This window comes from Euleptes europaea, chromosome 14, assembly GCF_029931775.1.
Source record: "Euleptes europaea isolate rEulEur1 chromosome 14, rEulEur1.hap1, whole genome shotgun sequence".
NCBI lineage: Eukaryota > Metazoa > Chordata > Lepidosauria > Squamata > Sphaerodactylidae > Euleptes > Euleptes europaea.
In genome coordinates this window covers 53,082,358-53,100,213 of record NC_079325.1, presented here as the reverse complement: position 1 = coordinate 53,100,213, position 17,856 = coordinate 53,082,358, and the positions used below count along the sequence as shown (strand labels likewise).

At 46.9% G+C, this 17,856-nt stretch overlaps 1 protein-coding gene across 1 annotated transcript; it reads right to left on the bottom strand.

Annotated features, from left to right (window-relative positions):
* Positions 1-573: 573 nt before the first annotated feature.
* On the bottom strand, positions 574-16,970 carry PTGES2 (prostaglandin E synthase 2). The gene is made up of 7 exons (XM_056860179.1): positions 16,731-16,970; positions 10,279-10,473; positions 9,082-9,137; positions 6,592-6,741; positions 4,801-5,001; positions 3,459-3,576; positions 574-702 (listed from the first exon to the last, which is right to left on the bottom strand). Exons 1-7 carry the CDS (start codon positions 16,968-16,970, stop codon positions 574-576), a joined length of 1,089 nt encoding a protein of 362 aa, XP_056716157.1.
* Between the last annotated feature and the right edge of the window lie 886 nt (positions 16,971-17,856).

The following is a 17,856-nucleotide window of genomic DNA, read 5'->3' as shown; positions in this document are numbered from 1 at the left end:
GTAATCTATGGGGGGTAGGGGAGGTTCCAGATCCACTGTCTGTGAAGAGCTGGAAGTGCATTTCTTTTACAGGTATCCTTTCTTTTCCATCATCCAAGGTGGTTCTTTTGCCAAGTGCCCATTTCCTCGATCTTTTCCAGCAAAGATCTGTGCCATTGTAGTGTTTCAAAATAGCCAGGAACACATTCAGGGCAAGTCAGAAACGTAACTGGAAGTCAAATCTCAAAAGTAGAACAAAAACAGCTGTTGCTGTAGTCCGTACAATCACAGGTGCTGTCCGCACCCATTTAAGAGCAGAATTTCTTGCCAAGTTACACGTCTATTGTGTACCTCTAGCACTTCCTATGAAACATGGCCCATGCTTCTAGTGTTTCTTGGCTTCTCAAAAAACCTTTACTCTATCTCTATGCTGGGCGTTCCAGTTAGCTCATTTCAGTCCCATCTCCAATTTTTTTTGGTTTGCTAGTTTGTTTTTTTGCTCTCAACTCAAAATTGCTTTCAACTCAAAATTGCTTTCCTCTACAAGCTTGTCTTGGGTCACAGGCGACAGCTGCAATTCAGCGCTAGAAGACATTAATTAGTGGCTCTGGCGTGTCCAATGGCTGCCTCCATATGACGGTACCAAGGCTGAATCTTGGTGTGAGTCATCATGTCATCAAACGCTTCCAGTCCCTCCATGACTCGCAGGACTCCGTACACAGCCTGTGAGGGGAGAAAAGGGAAAAAGGAGGAGGAGGAAGAAGGAAGAAGTTAACACAATGGAATCCAGACTAAATTCCAGACTGGAGGAAGAGAAAATGAAATTCCTCTTATGGGAGGAAGACTCCCAAAGTCTCTTACAGGTAGCCAAATATTGTTTTGCAGTAATTAAAATCACTTCGGAAAAGGTCACTAACCATGCATTCCTGAGATTTGGCGTATGGGAAAGGTGGGGAGAAGGCACAGGAGCCTCCTCCTAAGGCTGTTCCCCGTACGCTGAAAAACAAAAAAACCCGTTTCACAGCTTTTTTTTTGTTGAACAGGGCATTTCGCCCCATAGAGAACAGCATGGCTGCGCCTGCTAAAAAGCAGGCGCATCAACGCTGTTCCCAGCACCGGCATAATGGGCCAACAGGGGAGAGGAAGCTGCCTACTGGCGGCTCCTCCCCCCACCCCACCCCAGGAACACCCCCCCACACACACTCAGGCGTGGCAATTCTCCGCCATGGCCTGCACCACGGACAGCCTGCACCAGCAGAGGGGCAAGGCACAGCTTTTTAGCAGGCGCAGCCCTGCTGTTCTATATGGGGCGAAATGCCCCGTTTAACAAAAAAAAAAAGCTGCAAAACGGATTTTTTTTGTTTTTCAGCATACGGGGAACCAGGAGTGGGGAAACCAACCCAGTTCACCAGATTAGAGTCCGCCACTCATGTGGAGGAGTGGGGAACCAAAGCCTGACAGACTATATGAATCCCATTGTCCTTCCTAAGCCTGGTTATCAAATCAAATCCATTTATTACGGTCACTGACCACCAAAGCAAATATTCAAAAGGATTAACATTGCTTAATACAGGGATGGGGAACATCCGGCCCGGGGGCCATATGTGGTCCCCGAGGACATTTTCAGTGGCCCTTGGGAGCTCCAAGGCCCAGCCACGGAGGCGCAGCACAGCGCGGCCCTCCCCAAGGGTGTTCCTGGGGTACCAGCGCCCTTTGGACCTCCTCTCGTCGACTGCTGGTGAGCGAGAGGAGGGGGAGGGACGCTTCCCCCAAGGCTGCCCCCTACAATCGAGCATGCAGGAACGCCGCAGCACACTGTAAGCCCCTCTCACCACCTGTCAAGCGGTGAGGGGGGGAAGAGGCCGGTGGCTCCCGGCGGCGGAATATGCGCACGGCAGCCAATCGGGCTTGGAGTGGCTTTTGTGGACTCGTGTGGAGGGTGTGGAGGCTGGGGCCCGATCGTGCGGGGTGCGTGTGCTACTCTGTGTGTGTGTGTGTTGGGGGAGGCGGGGAGTCTGGGGCCCGGTTGCATGGGGCCGGCATGTGGGGTTTGTGTGTGGGGGGAAGGCTTTTCTCTCTTCCTCTTTTTCTGTCACTCTTTCTCCTTTCTCCCCCTCTCTCCCTTGTCTCTTTCTTTGTCTGTCTCCTTCCGTCCTTTTCTCCCCCTCCATTCCTCTCTTTTCCTTCCTTCCTTCCTTCCCTGAGGATCGGCTGTGGGCTGCACCCCCCAGGCGCCTCGTTTGCTCGGGCCCACAGCTGGCTGCCCTCCCGCCTGGGAGGGGGGAAGGAGGGGGGAGCAGGGGTGCCCTCCAGGCCTGCTCTGCATGGCCTCCCCTGTGGTTGCCAACCTCCAGGTGGTGGCTGGAGACCTGGCAACCCTAGCCTCTCCCCCCCACACCGGGAGATCTACATCTGGTTATGGCCCCCGAATGATGTTCTAAATGAGCAAATGTCCCTTGGCAGGAAAAAGGTTCCCCACCCCTGGATTAAAAAGATAAAAACATAGCAATATATCTGTTTGTATAAAACACTAATTAGAATAAAATGTTTACAATATAAATGAATATTTACTTAATATTATCCATACAGTGATATATTCCACTCCCCTTGTCAGCGTTAGACCAAGTACTTCTATGCTTAATACCTAGCCTTGCATATTTGGCGACTTTATAAGTTATTTCATTATTCCTATCTGAGAGTATTTTCAATAGTTGGGAGGATCTTTGACTACTTGGAAGGCCTGCCAAAATTCTTGCAGTATTTGATCGTAAATCCTGCAGTCAAATATCACACGTTCTGTTGTTTCAACGCTACCATCCTGGCAGATGCACATATGCTCCTGGAAAGGGATCTTTTTATATTTGCCCTCTGTCAGTGCCGACGGGAGAGCGTTATATCGCATTAAGGTGAAAGCTCTCCTGCATTCTGAGGTACATATATTGAGTAGGTAAGGCATCGGTGACAACTTATTACATACCTCATATGCACCATAACACAGACCCTGACACCCTCCTTATGAACAAGAGATAAGGCAGGCAAGAGCCCATATTTTCTGAGGCCACCTTCTGTCAGTCGAAGAGTATTGCCAGCATTCGTGTTTTTCTGCCATACCAACATAGCAAGCACAGCTGATTAAAGTTTTGGATTTGGCAGAAAAGGGAATAGTAAGATTCAACAACAAAATGGATTTGTTTGCTAAACCTCTCTGACAGGAAAAATTGATTCCTTGTGCCTCAGAGTTTTGATAACTTGATTAGATGGAAGAGCATCTGTCTAGAACAGGGTTGGAGGAAGGGTGTCTGATTCGTTTCTTTATTTTAATGAAAATAAACTTTTGAAAAAATTGCAAAATTTACCATTGGTTTTAAATCAACTCTGGTCAACAAGAGTGGTCTGCAGTGAAGGGTTTTAAATGGTGTGAGGGAGAGAACAGACAACCAAAAACTATCGACTCCAACTGGCTCTGGCCAATTCCTTACCAAATCAGCAAGATTTGGCTGGGATCCCCCCATGAACATTCGCTGATTTCCGACAGCTTTCACCCAGTCATTGGCTGCTTTGTACAGATCTTCTCTGACATCGTCCTGCAGATGGTGCCTGTGTGAAGAGAAAGTTTAACGCTCCATGGGGATATGTCAATTTTGTCTGGCTTTCCTTGCATCAAGACATGGTCACAAAACATAAGGGTCTTCTTATTCTTGATTTAAAGTTTTAGCCAGCCCTCTAAAATCAGAACAAATCTAAAACTAAAAGATGTTCCAAAGGACATCAGGCTTTTAAAGCAGTACTGAAGACATTTTAAGAGGACTGCAGGGGGCGCTCAACTGGATCATCTGTCCTTCAGCTGTGTAGTTGTAACACACTTCCATACCGGTCCACAACACGGGAACATTTGAGATGATCTAGTTCAGAAGATCACAGAACCTTCCTACACATCTCGCCTTGCTGGAGGAGTGCAGCTAATACTGAAACAGATCAGTGGCCAGATGATGCCAAAGGGAAGGGTTTCCACTATTATTTCAATGGGTAGGATTGCCAGCTCCAAGTTGGGAAATACCTGGAGATTTTGGGGGTGGAGTCTGAGAAAGGTGGGGTTTGGGAAGGGGAGGGACTTCAGTGGGGCATAATGCCATACAGTCAACCTTCCAAAGTGGCCATTTCCTCCAGGTGAACTGATCTCTGTCGCCTGGAGATCAGTTCTAAACCCAGGAGATCTCCAGCCACCACCTCAAGGATGACAACCTTATCAATGGCCCTTTGATGAGTAGTTGTCAAGCATGCAGCTGTTAATTTTGCATTTAAGAACATAAGAAAAACCATGCTGGACCAGACCAAGGCCCATCAAGTCCAGCAGTCTGCTCACACAGCGGCCAATCAGGTGCCTCTAGGAAGCCCACAAACAAGACAACTGCAACAGCATTATCCTGCCTGTGTTCCAATATAATATAACCTAATATAATAGGAATACCATAAGAAAAGCCCTGCTGGATCAGACCAAGGCCCATCAAGTCCAGCAGTCTGTTCACACAGTGGCCAACTTGTTAATCTGTGCTGCTGGAGGTTTTTACAACTTGCTCATCTCTGTTTCTACAATACTCTTATTTATTTGTACAACACAGAATGCCCATGTATGGGCAGCTATTGATTGTGCCCAGACATAAGCCGTCTTGGGATCCAAAAGGTGGGATAAAATCTTTTAAGCTAAATAAAGGAAAGCTAAACACAGTGTTACGGAACTCCCTCAGTGACTTATGGCAGTCTGGCTTTCCTCACACCTAAAACAAAGTGACGACCCTGAGAGATGATGTCAGAAGCACCCACCTGCTCTTCAGCCTCTTGCTAATGAAGAACATGGCAGCGGCCCCCACGTATTTGGCAAAGAAGCCCTCTAGCGCACCAAACTTGCCTTCACGGACAATGTAATCGAAAGAGGCCAGGGCCTCCCCAGGCGTACGATAAACATTGGGTGAGATAAGGTGCACCAGCCAGTCATCCACCCATTTCCTCCATTTCATTTCCTCCCTAAAAGCAAGGAAGAATAGAGCAGCTTTAAAAAAATGTGAAACCAGGTGCAAACACAACTGGGGCGGGGGAAGAAAGGAAGGAACAGGTGAATAACAAGAAGGTGAAGAAGAGTCCATTTTTATATGCCGACTTTCTCTACCACTTAAGGAACAATAAATACGGCTTACAATCTCCTTCTCTTCCCACAACAGACACCTTGTGAGGGAGGTGGGGCTGAGAGAGTTCAGAGAAAACTGTGACTAGCCCAAGGTCACCCAGCTGGCTTCATGTGCAGCAGTGGGGAAACCAACCCAGTTCACCAGATTAGTGTCCACTGTTCATGTGGAGGAGTGGGGAATCAAACCTGGTTCTCCAGATGCTAACAGAAAGAGGAGCATCCTAAAGAGGGCTTCTCCTCAAGACAAAAAGCACAGAGTTCTTCCCTCAGCATACAAACATTTTCTTATTTTCATTGCATATGCTGTTTAGAGCAGAACTTGGCAAGACTCGGAAATATCTGTTTCAGCTGTGTGTGTAAAGTGCCGTCAAGTCACAGCTGACTTTTGGCTACCCCACAGGGTTTTCAAGGCAAGAGACCTTTGGAGGTGGTTTGCCACTGCCTGCCTCCACATGGGCTAAGAGTTCTGAGAGAACTGTGACTGGCCCAAGGTCACCCAGCAGGCTCCATGTGGAGGAGTAGGGAATCGAACCCGATCCTCCCGATCAGAGTCTGCTGCTCTTAACCCCGACACCACACTGGCTCTCTCTGCTTCAGCTGGTCTACAAGACCCAGAAAGTCTGTGGTATGGTCTTTCCTGAGAGACTGTACCACTTTAGAATGCAAGAGAAGGGGGAGACACTGTATGACGGAATGCTCCTCTATGTTAGGAACTCCCTTCCCAGCTGAAAGCCAGCGAGTCATGGAAAAAGATTCGAGCCTAGCCGTCTCCTGACATGCATGTGCAGGGAGCCTTTGCCATGGGAGAGCATTCAATCTACAGTATTACAGTTTTATCCTGCCCTATCTCCAAGGAGACATGGGGCAGTATACACAGTTCCTCCCCACTTTGGTCCCTCTCCCTCCAGTGCCATTCAGCTGGCCGGCAGAGGTCTTATAGGGTTGCCAGGTCCCTCTTCACCACTGGCAGGAAGTTTTTGGGGTGGAGCTTGAGGAGGGTGGGGTTTGGGGAGGGGAGAGACTTCAATGCCATAGAGTCCAATGGCCAAAGCAGCCATTTTTTTCCAGCTGAACTGATCTCTATCAGCTGGAGATCAGCTGTAATAGCAGGAGCTCTCAAGATACTACCTGGAGGTTGGCAACCCTAGGGTCTTACCAGCCATAAATTGAGGCCTAGGCCTCTCCATTGTCTGCACATTGATGTCAATGCCAGAAGTGACATCATCACGTCACTGGTGAATTGGGAGACGCTCTGGTATTTGAGCAAAAACTCTATGGAACTGGAAGTGACGTCTATGTGCCAATGGCTACGAAGCCTAGGCCTCAATTTGTGGCTGTTAAGACCCCCCCTACAACTGCCCCAGATATAACAACAAGCATTAAGGGAAGTATCACCACCAACACACCCCTTGCATCAAACCAATACCTACGTCCTCGCGGCTTTGATGGGGTAAAGGTACATCATTTCCTTCTCATCCAACATGAGCCAGTATTTATTGCAGTACTCCGTCACTTCTTTTCCCCGCTCGTTCAGAGCTTTCATAGAAGGATAATAGGACATAATCTCATCCAAACTCTTCCTAGAAGGAAAAAGCAATGAGCAAACAGGCACGCTTGAGTTTTTCCAGGGAACTGAAAGAAAGCAGCTCTCCTAAAACCAAAACTGTGGCCATTTTAGGCCATTTCTGCCCAATCATGTCTCAGCATTAGGAGAACATCATGCTGTGCCATACCCCAAATGGAGAAGTAAGTTCTCTGCAGATTGGCTCCACTAGTCTGCATGCTGCATGGGTGCCATAGCAGGGACCAGCAAAGGTGGTTAAATACTACAACACATCAGCACGTCCAGGGCAGGAAAAACCATCCCTGCTCTGGAAGCAGAAGTGAGCAGCGCAGAGACTCATGGGCACCATATCTGTACACCTTAGCGCACTATAGCAAACTATAGCAATCGCATGCCCCCCCAAGTGCCAGACAGCTCCTCCTTCCCCCTTTCACAGCTGAGTCATGGCACAAAGTTGCACCATGGCACAGCACAGAAGAAAAGAAGCCTGTTACTTAAAGGGAGGAATGAAGACTAGTTCTGCTAGAACTAGAAAATGGATACTAGTCACAATGCATACCTATTCTCTCCACTATCAGAGGAGCATGCCTATTATATTAGGTGCTGTGGATCACAGGCAGGATACCACTGCAGTCATCTTGTCTGTGGGCTTCCTAGAGGCACCTGGTTGGCCACTGTGTGAACAGACTGCTGGACTTAATGGACCTTGGTCTGATCCAGCAGGGCCTTCCTTATGTTCGAAAGTGAAGCTTATCTACATGCCCGCCTCCCCAGACCAACTGCAGAAAGAGATTCTCCACCCCCCACTACCACCCTGCAGGTTCCCCTGAAGCCAGAGCAAACAGGGTTTATTTCTTGTGGGGAGGGGCATATGGTAGCCATGTGAGTCTTGCTGCAAATGAACACAATGTCACATGGAAACACCCCCCAAAAGCAAGGGCATTTAGCTAACCACACAAGCAAAATCCCCATGTGGAAGCAGTCCAGGAGGAAAGTTGCTCACAGAATATAAACAGCAAAGGAATGTCCTTGATGAAACTATACAGGTTATGGAGTTGCTTAACTGCAGTTAGCAGGAGTTATTTCCCAAGTATTTATTTATTTGCTTACTTCATTTATACCCCACCTTTCTTCCCGATGGGGAACCAAAGCAGCTTACTCTGTTCTCCTCTCCTCCATTTTATCCTCACAACAACCCTTTGAGATAGTTTAAGTGTGTAACTGACCCAAGGTCATCCAGCAAGCTACCATGGCAGAGGGGGGATTCGAACCTGTCTCCTAGTCCCACACTCTAACCGCTAAACCACACTGGCTCTCCTGTGCACTTGCATACCAATACGCATAGTAGAATTTACAGTGACTTTTGTTTATGTCAACATGTATGTTTGTGAGTGTGTGTGTGTAAAGTGCTGTCAAGCTGCAGTTGATTTATAGTGAGCAATTAAATATCTTAGCCAAAATCCAGCTGCATAGGCTGCCCCACAACCATGGTTTGGTATTCATTTTTAACAAGCTGGGGGCCTTCAAGGAATCACAGAAGGGGGAAAGGAAAAACGAATCGCCCATCCTCAAGCCCCCCCTCCCTATCAATTCTCGAAGATCTCAGGTGCTTCAGCAGGCTAATTTCATCTCCCTTTTCTTCCTTCCTTTAACTGACTCTCACCTACTTTCAATATTCTGCACTACTGGGATTTGGAGGGGGGTGACTTCTGGTTAATTTATGGTCATACCTGGGGAGTCCCCCAAGTAGATACAGGCCTGTCTTGCCTGTGGCACAGGGTTCAGCCCCTTACAGTACAATCCTGTGCAGTTTCTCCAATCTAAACGGGTTAGACTAGAGTAACTCTCTGCAGAATCGCACTGCTAGTGATAAACTGTGAAATGCTTTGCATAGCATACAAAACCTCAAGTGCTCAGTGTCTTAAAGAGCTACTCCAGGGCTTTTCTGACTTCAGTAGTTTGGATTAAAGCCACCTATGCAAATCTTATAGAAAATGGGACATTAAATCTTGATTGCAGAAGATGACATTAAGGGTCAGCAAACAACTGTGATACAGGACCACTTTGAGAATGAAGAAGGTAACAGTGCCCAGGCCCCAAATCCCAGCTTCCAAACTCCACTGCCAGAACAGATCTCTCCGAACCTCTTTTCCCTCTAGGAATTCAAGCAGCACTCCTACAAGGAGCGGCGTGGGTTCAAGATGTCACCAGCTGGTGATCCTTAAGAGTGCACGTATGTTTCCAAGTTTATGCGCAGACGCGTTGCTTATTTAGGTTGCAATATTTTGCTGCCTTTTTTGCAGCATACACTGGAATCAGTAAATGGGGTGGAGAGACCAGAAGCTTACTCCCTTACCTGGAAATTAGATAGGTTTTAAGGGCACTGATAATCACCGAAGAGTCATTCAATTGCTGGAGGGGAAACAAAACAAACAAACCATAATTACGGTAAACTTTTAAAAGCATTCAAAATCTATCCAGAGGAATAACGTGCCTAGAAGAATCAGCACACTCTAAAGGACTAGGTTGTTTATTCATGGTAAAAATCTCCATTTTTTCTTGGTTCTGCTGACTATAATATTGTGGCAAACTGATGAGAGTGAGAAAGCTATCACCCAAAGCTGGTCAAATTGAGGACAACTGTCAAATGAAATTGTCATGGACATGGACTCACCACCATTTCATATATAAGACTCTGGATACAGCCTTCTTCCCCCAACATGAAGGTGTTTCTGAGAATCTTGCTTATGTAATGATAGAGTGCTTGTCAGACAATATGGGAAGACTCGTAGCTCAGTGGCAGAAGTTATGATTTGCAAACAGAAGGTTCCAGGTTGCTGTCTCCAATTAAAAGGACCTTAAACCACACAGCTGCGAAAGTTCTCAGCCTCAGATTTTAGAAAGACCAAGCACTCTGTGCTCAGCCAAGGATGTATACTTTGCATCAACCAAGCCCAGATTTTGCAAAAATCAGGGATTGTAAAAATAAGCAATATTTCATTGTGTACATCACAACTGAGACCAAGGAGGGATTTTGTAAAAGCCCTTCAGCCTTTTGGGTCTTTATAGCTTCCAAAAAGGCCTGCTAAAGAGAAAACAATCTCAATAATGATACGGGATACAAAATGAACAGCGATTGTTCATTCAGGCTTTGCTCAAGCTCAGTCAAAATACACCAGGAAGAAGCAGACAGCTTAGCATGCCACCAATTAGAACTACTTTACAAATAGATACAAATCCACACTTTTAAAAACAAATACTCAGAAACAAATTATTGTTATTTACAGATTGCTACCAGTGAATATAGTGCTTTAGAGGAACACAACCTAATCACCTGTCCCCTGTGCAGACAAGCAAGAAATCTAAATTTAGAACATGGAAAGGGAGGGAGAGGGAAAGAGGCAATTCAGAAAACAGTGGAAAGAGGGGAGGAGGCAATGCAGGATTAATGTCAGCCAATGCCACTACACGTATGATGTTATCGGCCTACAGGTCAGACCAGGTGAAAACTCTAAAGAGGCTGGCCACCTTATCAGCCAAGCCAGAGACTTACCAGGTCACTTCCAGGGTTGGCCAAAAGAATGGGCACCTTTCTGTATGAAGAGAACTTAATCTCCTTTCGCATGACGGGATTCACTTCCACGATTTCGTAAGGCAGCCCGTGATAATCGAGGAAGGCCCGCACCTTACTGCAGAAGGGGCAGGTCTTGTACTGGTACAGGGTCAACTGTAGGGTGCCTTCTGGGAGCTGGACGGAAAGAGAACCAACCAACAGTGTTTTGGGTCACTGATCTGGCTAAAGGGATACACACACACACACACACACATTAAATGCTTAGAAATTTAAAAAATACGACATTCTGTGGTTCAAGACCACTTGGATGTGACCCACACAAAGTCCAGCCTCTTGATGCCAGCTGTAGAAGGGATGCTTGCAGTTACTCCGTGGCAAGGACAAATAATCTTCTGCTTATGTTCAGAGACTACAAAAAGGACACTCTCAGTTTAAATCTTGTCTCCGTCATGAACTCACTAGGTGGCCTTAGACGAGCTTGTGGGCCAGTCATGTCTCTCTCTGCCTCCTCTTCCCACACGTAACACGGAGATGATAACAATGCTGACCCACCTTACAAGGCTGTTGTGAGGATAAGGAAGGAGACAATGCTCATGAAGTGCTCTAGTGTTAGGGTTGCCAACCTCCAGGTACTAGTACAATAAGTGAAAACACCTGTGCCAGAATTAAGGAAGTTGAGAGAAACTGGCGGCACGAGGGCTCAGAAATGCAAAACCAATTATAACAGCATGTGATTTATTAAGGCATTAACTTCATGCCACACACGCAGACAATCCTAATAAGGGTGCAAAACAATATAAGTAATCAACAAAATCATGAATAACAAAGAGATCCCCTGCTATTACAACTGAGCTCCAGCTGATAGAGATCAGTTCACCTGGAGAAAACGGCCGCTTTGGCCATTGGAATCTATTGCATTGAAGTCCCTCCCCTCCCCAAACCCCGCCCTCCTCAGGCTCCACTCCAAAAACCTACCGCCAGTGGCGAAGAGGGACCTGGCAACCCTATCTAGCATGACACATATGCTGTCACTTCCCCTGCTGCAGATTCAAGGCCTAACACTGTAAAGATGCTCTGATGCTCAGCAGGTCAACCTTTAACATCCACCCTTCAAAGAACTGTTTTGTTTCAGCCTGTCCTTGCTGACACTGTAACAATAGTCAAAAGTGCAAACTCCGATCACAGAGGTGCCCCCCAACTATTCTAGAAGTGGGACAAAGCACTGAGCGTGTTATAATGCAGAAGCCTGTTTCTCTTTCAAGAGCCACATGAAATCCAGTGGCCTCTGCTAATCGGCCCCTATCAGCTGCCCTCTGAATTGCCTTGTGTTATACCCACTGCAGTGCAGAGTACCCTGTTTCAAAGCACGGGACAGCACGACTGGTAAAGTTAAGCGGCACAAGACTTTCTGGAGAGTATGTTATTCCTACATGGACAGGCCAACTGTGGTTTTCCCAAAGGGTTACGATGTCAATGCACTTCTCATTCTGCTGTAAACCTCTGTTTTCCACTGCAAAAGCCAGGCACACACAGAATGAGGGGGTAAATCCTGGAGAGAGAGAGAGAGAGGGCAGCCCAGGGGAAGACATGACAGATACTTGGACGGCACCACTTCAGACGGCAGGTGGAAGACCACATTTTGGAAGACTTCCCTATGTTTAGAACTCCTTGCAAGGAGGATGCTAGAACAACAAGCAAAGGGAGGCAGCTACTTAAACATTTGTGTGTGGGGAGTTAACATTAGGTTAACATTTGTTTGGGGGGGCTTATAAGAAGGGAAACCGAGAATCCACCACCTGCACTCTGAAACAGTCCTACTACCTCAGGGCTTTCCCACCATGTTCTCCTGCACATGTGAAAGGGGCCTATATCCCAGTACACTGTAAGCAAAGATGCCAGATTCAAATGCCCCTCCGTGTAAAAGTTTCTTGCAAGAGGAAACAAAAACTAGCACCAACAAAGAGAGAAGTTCTCCGACCTCCAGACCATTTCCTGCTAGGCTAGTTTTCTACTGACAGGGAAATTTATTTGTTTTGCATTTGGGAGTGTTCAAACATGGAATGGCAGAGCCAGGAATGGTATGATCCATTCTGCCACCTAATTTTGCTGTGCCTGTAGACCAGCTTTCACCACAGAGACGCCATGGGAGAGAACTATTGCCGAGGGCTGCCTTCAAGTTAGCACACAAGTTAATTGGGGACAAGGAGAAAGGCATGTTCCGGGCTCTCACCCTGACAAAACACTCAGAACAGATTCTGAAATATGGGTCTTGGTTATCCTTGGCTCATCTTTAAGGTTAGCATAAAGTGGGGCTTCCAACCTCCCCCTTAGCAGAGCCCCTGTGCTTTTTTCTCTGCCACATGATGGGCAGAAATGCAACAGGTAAAAGCTCCCATCCCCCAATCACTGCATCGTCATGCCAAAGAAAACCAACATCTGCAGGACTTCTGTCTGCCATAAAAAAGGGTGGCAACCTCATATTAAACTCTGATTAGCTTAGTCACAGAGAAAATGTATATACTGAACAATATAAAACCGTGTGTGGGTGTCAAGTGCCGTCAAGTTGCAGCCGACTTATGGTGACCCTGTAGGGTTTTCAAGGCAAGAGGTGCTTGAAGGTGGTTTGCCATTGCCTGCCTCTGCGTGGACTTTGTTAGTCTTTAAGGTGCTACTGGACTCTTGCCCTTTTCTACTTCCGCGTGGACTGAAAGAGTTTGGAGAGAACTGTGACCAGCCCAAGGTCACCCAGCAGGCTTCATGTGGGGAGTGGGGAATTGAACCTAGTTCTCCAGATTAGAATCCGCTGCTCTTAACCACTACATCACGCTGTATTAAATTTCCCCTGTGCTTCATATACATCTCTCAATTATTCTCCACCATGTAAAGCAGGCAAGTATTATTTCCATATTTACAGTTGGAGCAGCATAGCATCAGACTAGGCCCAGGGTTCAAAAACACAACTGAGCCATGAAGTTCACTGGAACTAGGTGACCTCGGATTACTCACCCTCTAAGCCTAACCTACCTCATAGGGTTGCTGTGAGGGCACACAGGAAAAGGCAAACCCTTACATGCCACCCTGAGCTCCTTGGAGGGAGGAATATTACATTTTTTATTTCATTGTTCCTCCAAGGTCAGGATGGCATACACACACCCCTTTCCTTTTCTGTCCTCACAACAATCTTGTGAGGTAAGTTAGGCTGATAAAAACTGATTGATAGCATAACAATAACCACTGTTAAAAGACCCTGTGCATAATAACAAAAGTTATGGACAAGATGTAAGAAAAAAATGGTAATTTTATCCTTGGGATTATTAGGAAAGGAAGGGTATGAAAACACATGAAGCTGCCTTCTACTGAATCAGACCCTTGGTCCATCAAAGTCAGTATTGTCTACTCAGACCGGCAGCGGCTCTCTAGGGTCTCAGGCAGAGGTCCTTCACATCACCTACTTGCCTAGTCCCTTTAACTGGAGATGCAGGGGATGGAACCTGGGACCTTCTGCATGCAAAGCAGCTGCTCTACCACTGAGCCACGGTTCCTCCCCAAGACAAAACAGCCAGATTCACAACGCCTTTATTTAAATCTATGGAACCACATCTTGACTACCATGTACAATTCTATTCTAACCATTGCTCTATTCTAACCATTGCTAAACACTAGATAAGGTACAGAAAAAGGGCAACTCAAATAATTAAGGGGTTGGAATACTTTCTCTAGGTGGAGTTTTTCAGGTATGGAAAAAAGACAACTTCATGGGAAAGGATACATATTTATATAATTATGCCTGGTGTGATAACAGACACATATGTCTCTTCCTCTGGTCTGGAAGTCAATATAGAAGCCAATTAGCAGTAGGCTGAGGATTGGCATAAAGTATTTTTTTACACAGCACAGAATTAGTTTATGAAAGACACTGATAAAACACGGAAATGGCCGCTGGATTACTCGGTTTTAAAGGGGGATTAGTTAACTCCAAGGGGGAGGCTCAGCAGCAGCTGCTGAACAAGGAAGCAGAATAGAGCTTCCATGCTTAGTGGCATTATATCTCGGAATACCAGATGCTGGGAGCCAAACTGCAGGAAGAAGGACTTCTTTCTTTTGTGCCCTGGTTTGGGGCTTCCTCCCCTCGCGAACAGGATGCTGAATTCAGTAGCCCTGGGCCACTCTGATGCAGGAGGGCTCTTTTTACTCGATGGTTCAGGTGTGCATTCCCTTGCATTGCGACGCTGACAATTTTATATTACTGCATCAACATTACATGAAGTTTGTGGCTGAAAAACTGGTGGCCGGCAGACGTACACATGGGGCGGGGTGAGGAAGCTTTCTTGGCAAATCAAATCAGGAAGATTGACAGTTAGAAGTAAGATCCAATGATTTAAACTTATTGCAGCTTTGCAACCTGCCCTATCTAGAATTCCAGAGGGCGTAAGGGGCTGTGGCTCAGGGGTACAGCATCCGCTTGGCGTGCAGAAGGTCCCAGGTTCAATCCCCGGCATCTCCAGTTAAAGGGACTAGGCAAGTGGGTGATGTGAAAGACCCCTGCCTGAGACCCTGGAGAGCCGCTGCCGGTCTGAGTAGGCAATACTGACTTTGATGGACCAGGGGTCTGATTCAGTAGAAGGCAGCTTCATGCGTGTTCTTCCAAGCATTGCTTAAAGGTCATGCGATCCCAATATCCCAGCAGGATATTGCAAGGAATAAAATAAAATAAGCAAGGCAGAAGGAAAGCTCTAAGCACCCTCTGAACAGGCAAAGGGGTCGTCGGCTTTGTTGCAGTAAAACAGGGGTTCGCGGGAGACCCAAGATTGTTATCAAGAAAACAGTTTATTTGCAGCTGCTGACTCAGAGGCCCTAATGGGCAGAAATCTCTGAGTCCCGATTATACTGGGGAAGAGATATTTATCCAAATTCAAGTTATGACGATACATCATCAAGTTATGCATATCTGCACAATTTTGGGGGGGAACGGGAGGCGTGGAGACTTTATTGTGAAAATTATTTTTTAATGGGATCGTTTAAAGGATATTCTTTGATTTAATCTCTATTATAGATTTGGTAGAGTGATTGCATTAAGTTTTAATATTATTATCCATAGTTAAGATAAGATAATCATATGTTAATTAATATACTTTAGGGATTAAAATGTGTAATCAAAAGTACATACAATTAATTATCGGATGGGAGAGAAGTAGGGGGAAGTCATTATATTTTTCAATCATTACTTTTTTTCTTGTATTAAAGAAAAATAATTTAAAAAATATATAAAAACAAAACAAAAACAAGTTATGCATATCTGATTGCATTACAGACAGAAAGGCAACTCAGCACAGTTGCAGTTTCGTCCCGTTTCTCCTATCCTTGTGTATCTTTCACTCTGACGCTCCACGGCCATTTACGCAGGGGAGGTTTTGCCTTGGATTTGCCACTCTTTAGGTGCACATTTCCCCCATCCATATTCTCCAAACTCAACCATAAGCCCCCCCCATGCAGAGTTTTGAGGATTCGGATGGGGAAAATGTGCATCTAGAGAGCAGCAACTCCAAGGCAAAACCTCCCGTGCATAAGGCCATTTATTCATGGAAGGTTTTGCCTTGGATTTGCCACTCTTTAGATGCACTTTTTCCCTATCCATATTCTCCAAACTCAACCATAAGCCCCCCCCCCATGCAGAGTTTTGAGGATTCAGGTGGGGAAAATGTGCATCTAGAGAGCAGCAAATCCAAGGCAAAACCTCCCGTGCATTAAGGCCATTTATTCATGGAAGGTTTTGCACTGGATATTGTAGAAGGTTTTGCACTGGATTTGCCACTCTTTAGATCACTGGTTCCCAACCAGGGGTCCGTGGACCCCCAGGGGTCTGCGAGAACTAAATTAAGGTCCGCGAAACAAAGTTATAAACCCATAATAAATTAATATTTTCAATTAAAAGTTCTCTATTATAAATAAATAAATAAATAAATATATCAAATATTATTCTAAGCTTAATGTTTAACTAACAGTTATGATTAAAGTTTATTTTCAAATTCTCAGAATTTTTATTTTGAACCTTGGGGTCCCTGCACCGAACAAAAAAGTTCTAGTGGTCCCTGGTCAAAAAAGGGTTGGGAATCACTGCTTTAGATGCACTTTTCCCCTATCCATGTTCTCAAAACTCAACCATAAGCCCCCCCATGCAGAGTTTTGAGAATTCAGATGGGGGAAACGTGCATCTGCAGAGTGACAAATCCAATGCAAAACCTCCCATGAATAAGCGGCTTGAATAAATGGCTTCCATGAATAAATGACTCTTAGCCCAGTGACCCAGTGCACAGAGCAGGCTTGTAGCTGGGCAGAAATCCCTTCCCGGGCAGTCTGGAAGCCAATTGTTCCCGGGAGATCTCTGGGGTGCCGTCACACCTTTGCCCTGACGGCGCGGTGCGCGTTGTTACCTTGGCGGCCTGCTGCTCCGCCAGCTGCTCCCGGCCTCGGGTGCGATGCCGCAGGGTCTGGTAGAGGCCCAAGGAGCCGCCCAGGGCGAAGGCGGCCCCCAGCAGCAAGGGGCTCCCCTTCCCGGCCCCGCCGCCCCTGACCCCGCAGGAGGACCCGCGCCGGGCCCCGCTCCAAGCCTCCCGCGCCACGGCCGCGCCGCGCAGCAGCCCCGGGAGCCGCCCGCCGCCCCACGCGGCCATCTTGGCTCTGCGACGCAAGCGGCGCGGGCGGGCCCGGCAACCACGCCGGCGTCACGCCGGGCGGCCGCTCCGGCGGGGGGGGGAGGGCTGGCAGGCGCCACGCCCCTCCGCGGTCACGTGGGGGAGAGCCCCGCGCGTCCCGCTGCGGGACTGGCTCGCGAGTGCACGTGCCCGGCGTTTGCAGCCCTGCAGACTGGTCTTGCGGGGGGGGGGGACTCATGGCGACCCTATGGATCAGTGGGTCGCCGTGTTAGTCTGTCTGCAGGAGCAGAAAAGGGCAAGAGTCCAGTAGCACCTTAAAGACTAACAAAAATATTTTCGGGCAGGGTAGGAGCTTTCGTGAGCCTGTGGCTCACGAAAGCTCCTACCCTGCCCGAAAATATTCTTGTTAGTCTTTAAGGTGCTACTGGACTCTTGCAAGATTTTTTAGTTTAGGGGTCGGTTTGCTCATATCCTGCCAGAAAATATTTTTGTTAGTCTTTAAGGGGCTACTGGACTCTTGCAAGATTTTTTTAGTTTAGGGGTCGGTTTGCTCATACCCTGCCAGAAAAAAGCTCCTACCCTACCAGAAAATATTCTTGTTAGTCTTTAAGGGGCTACTGGGCTCTTGCAAGATTTTTTAGTTTAGGGGTTGGTTTGCTCATACCCTGCCAGAAAAAAGCTCCTACCCTACCAGAAAATATTCTTGTTAGTCTTTAAGGGGCTACTGGGCTCTTGCAAGATTTTTTAGTTTAGGGGTTGGTTTGCTCCTACCCTGCCAGAAAAAGCTCCTACCCTGCCAGAAAATATTCTTGTTAGTCTTTAAGGGGCTACTGGGCTCTTGCAAGATTTTTTTAGTTTAGGGGTCGGTTTGCTCCTACCCTGCCAGAAAAAAAAGCTCCTACCC

Bases quoted from the DNA above. Each gene is read 5' to 3' on its own strand.
- PTGES2 (XM_056860179.1), bottom strand. From the start codon at position 16,970: ATGGCCGCGTGGGGCGGCGGGCGGCTCCCGGGGCTGCTGCGCGGCGCG. The intron at 3,577-4,800 runs GTGGGTGCTTCT...CTCTTCACACAG, and splicing joins AGCAAGAGGCTGAAGAGCAG to GCACCATCTGCAGGACGATG. The intron at 703-3,458 runs GTAAGGAATTGG...CTCCCCTCACAG, and splicing joins AGCCAAATCTTGCTGATTTG to GCTGTGTACGGAGTCCTGCG.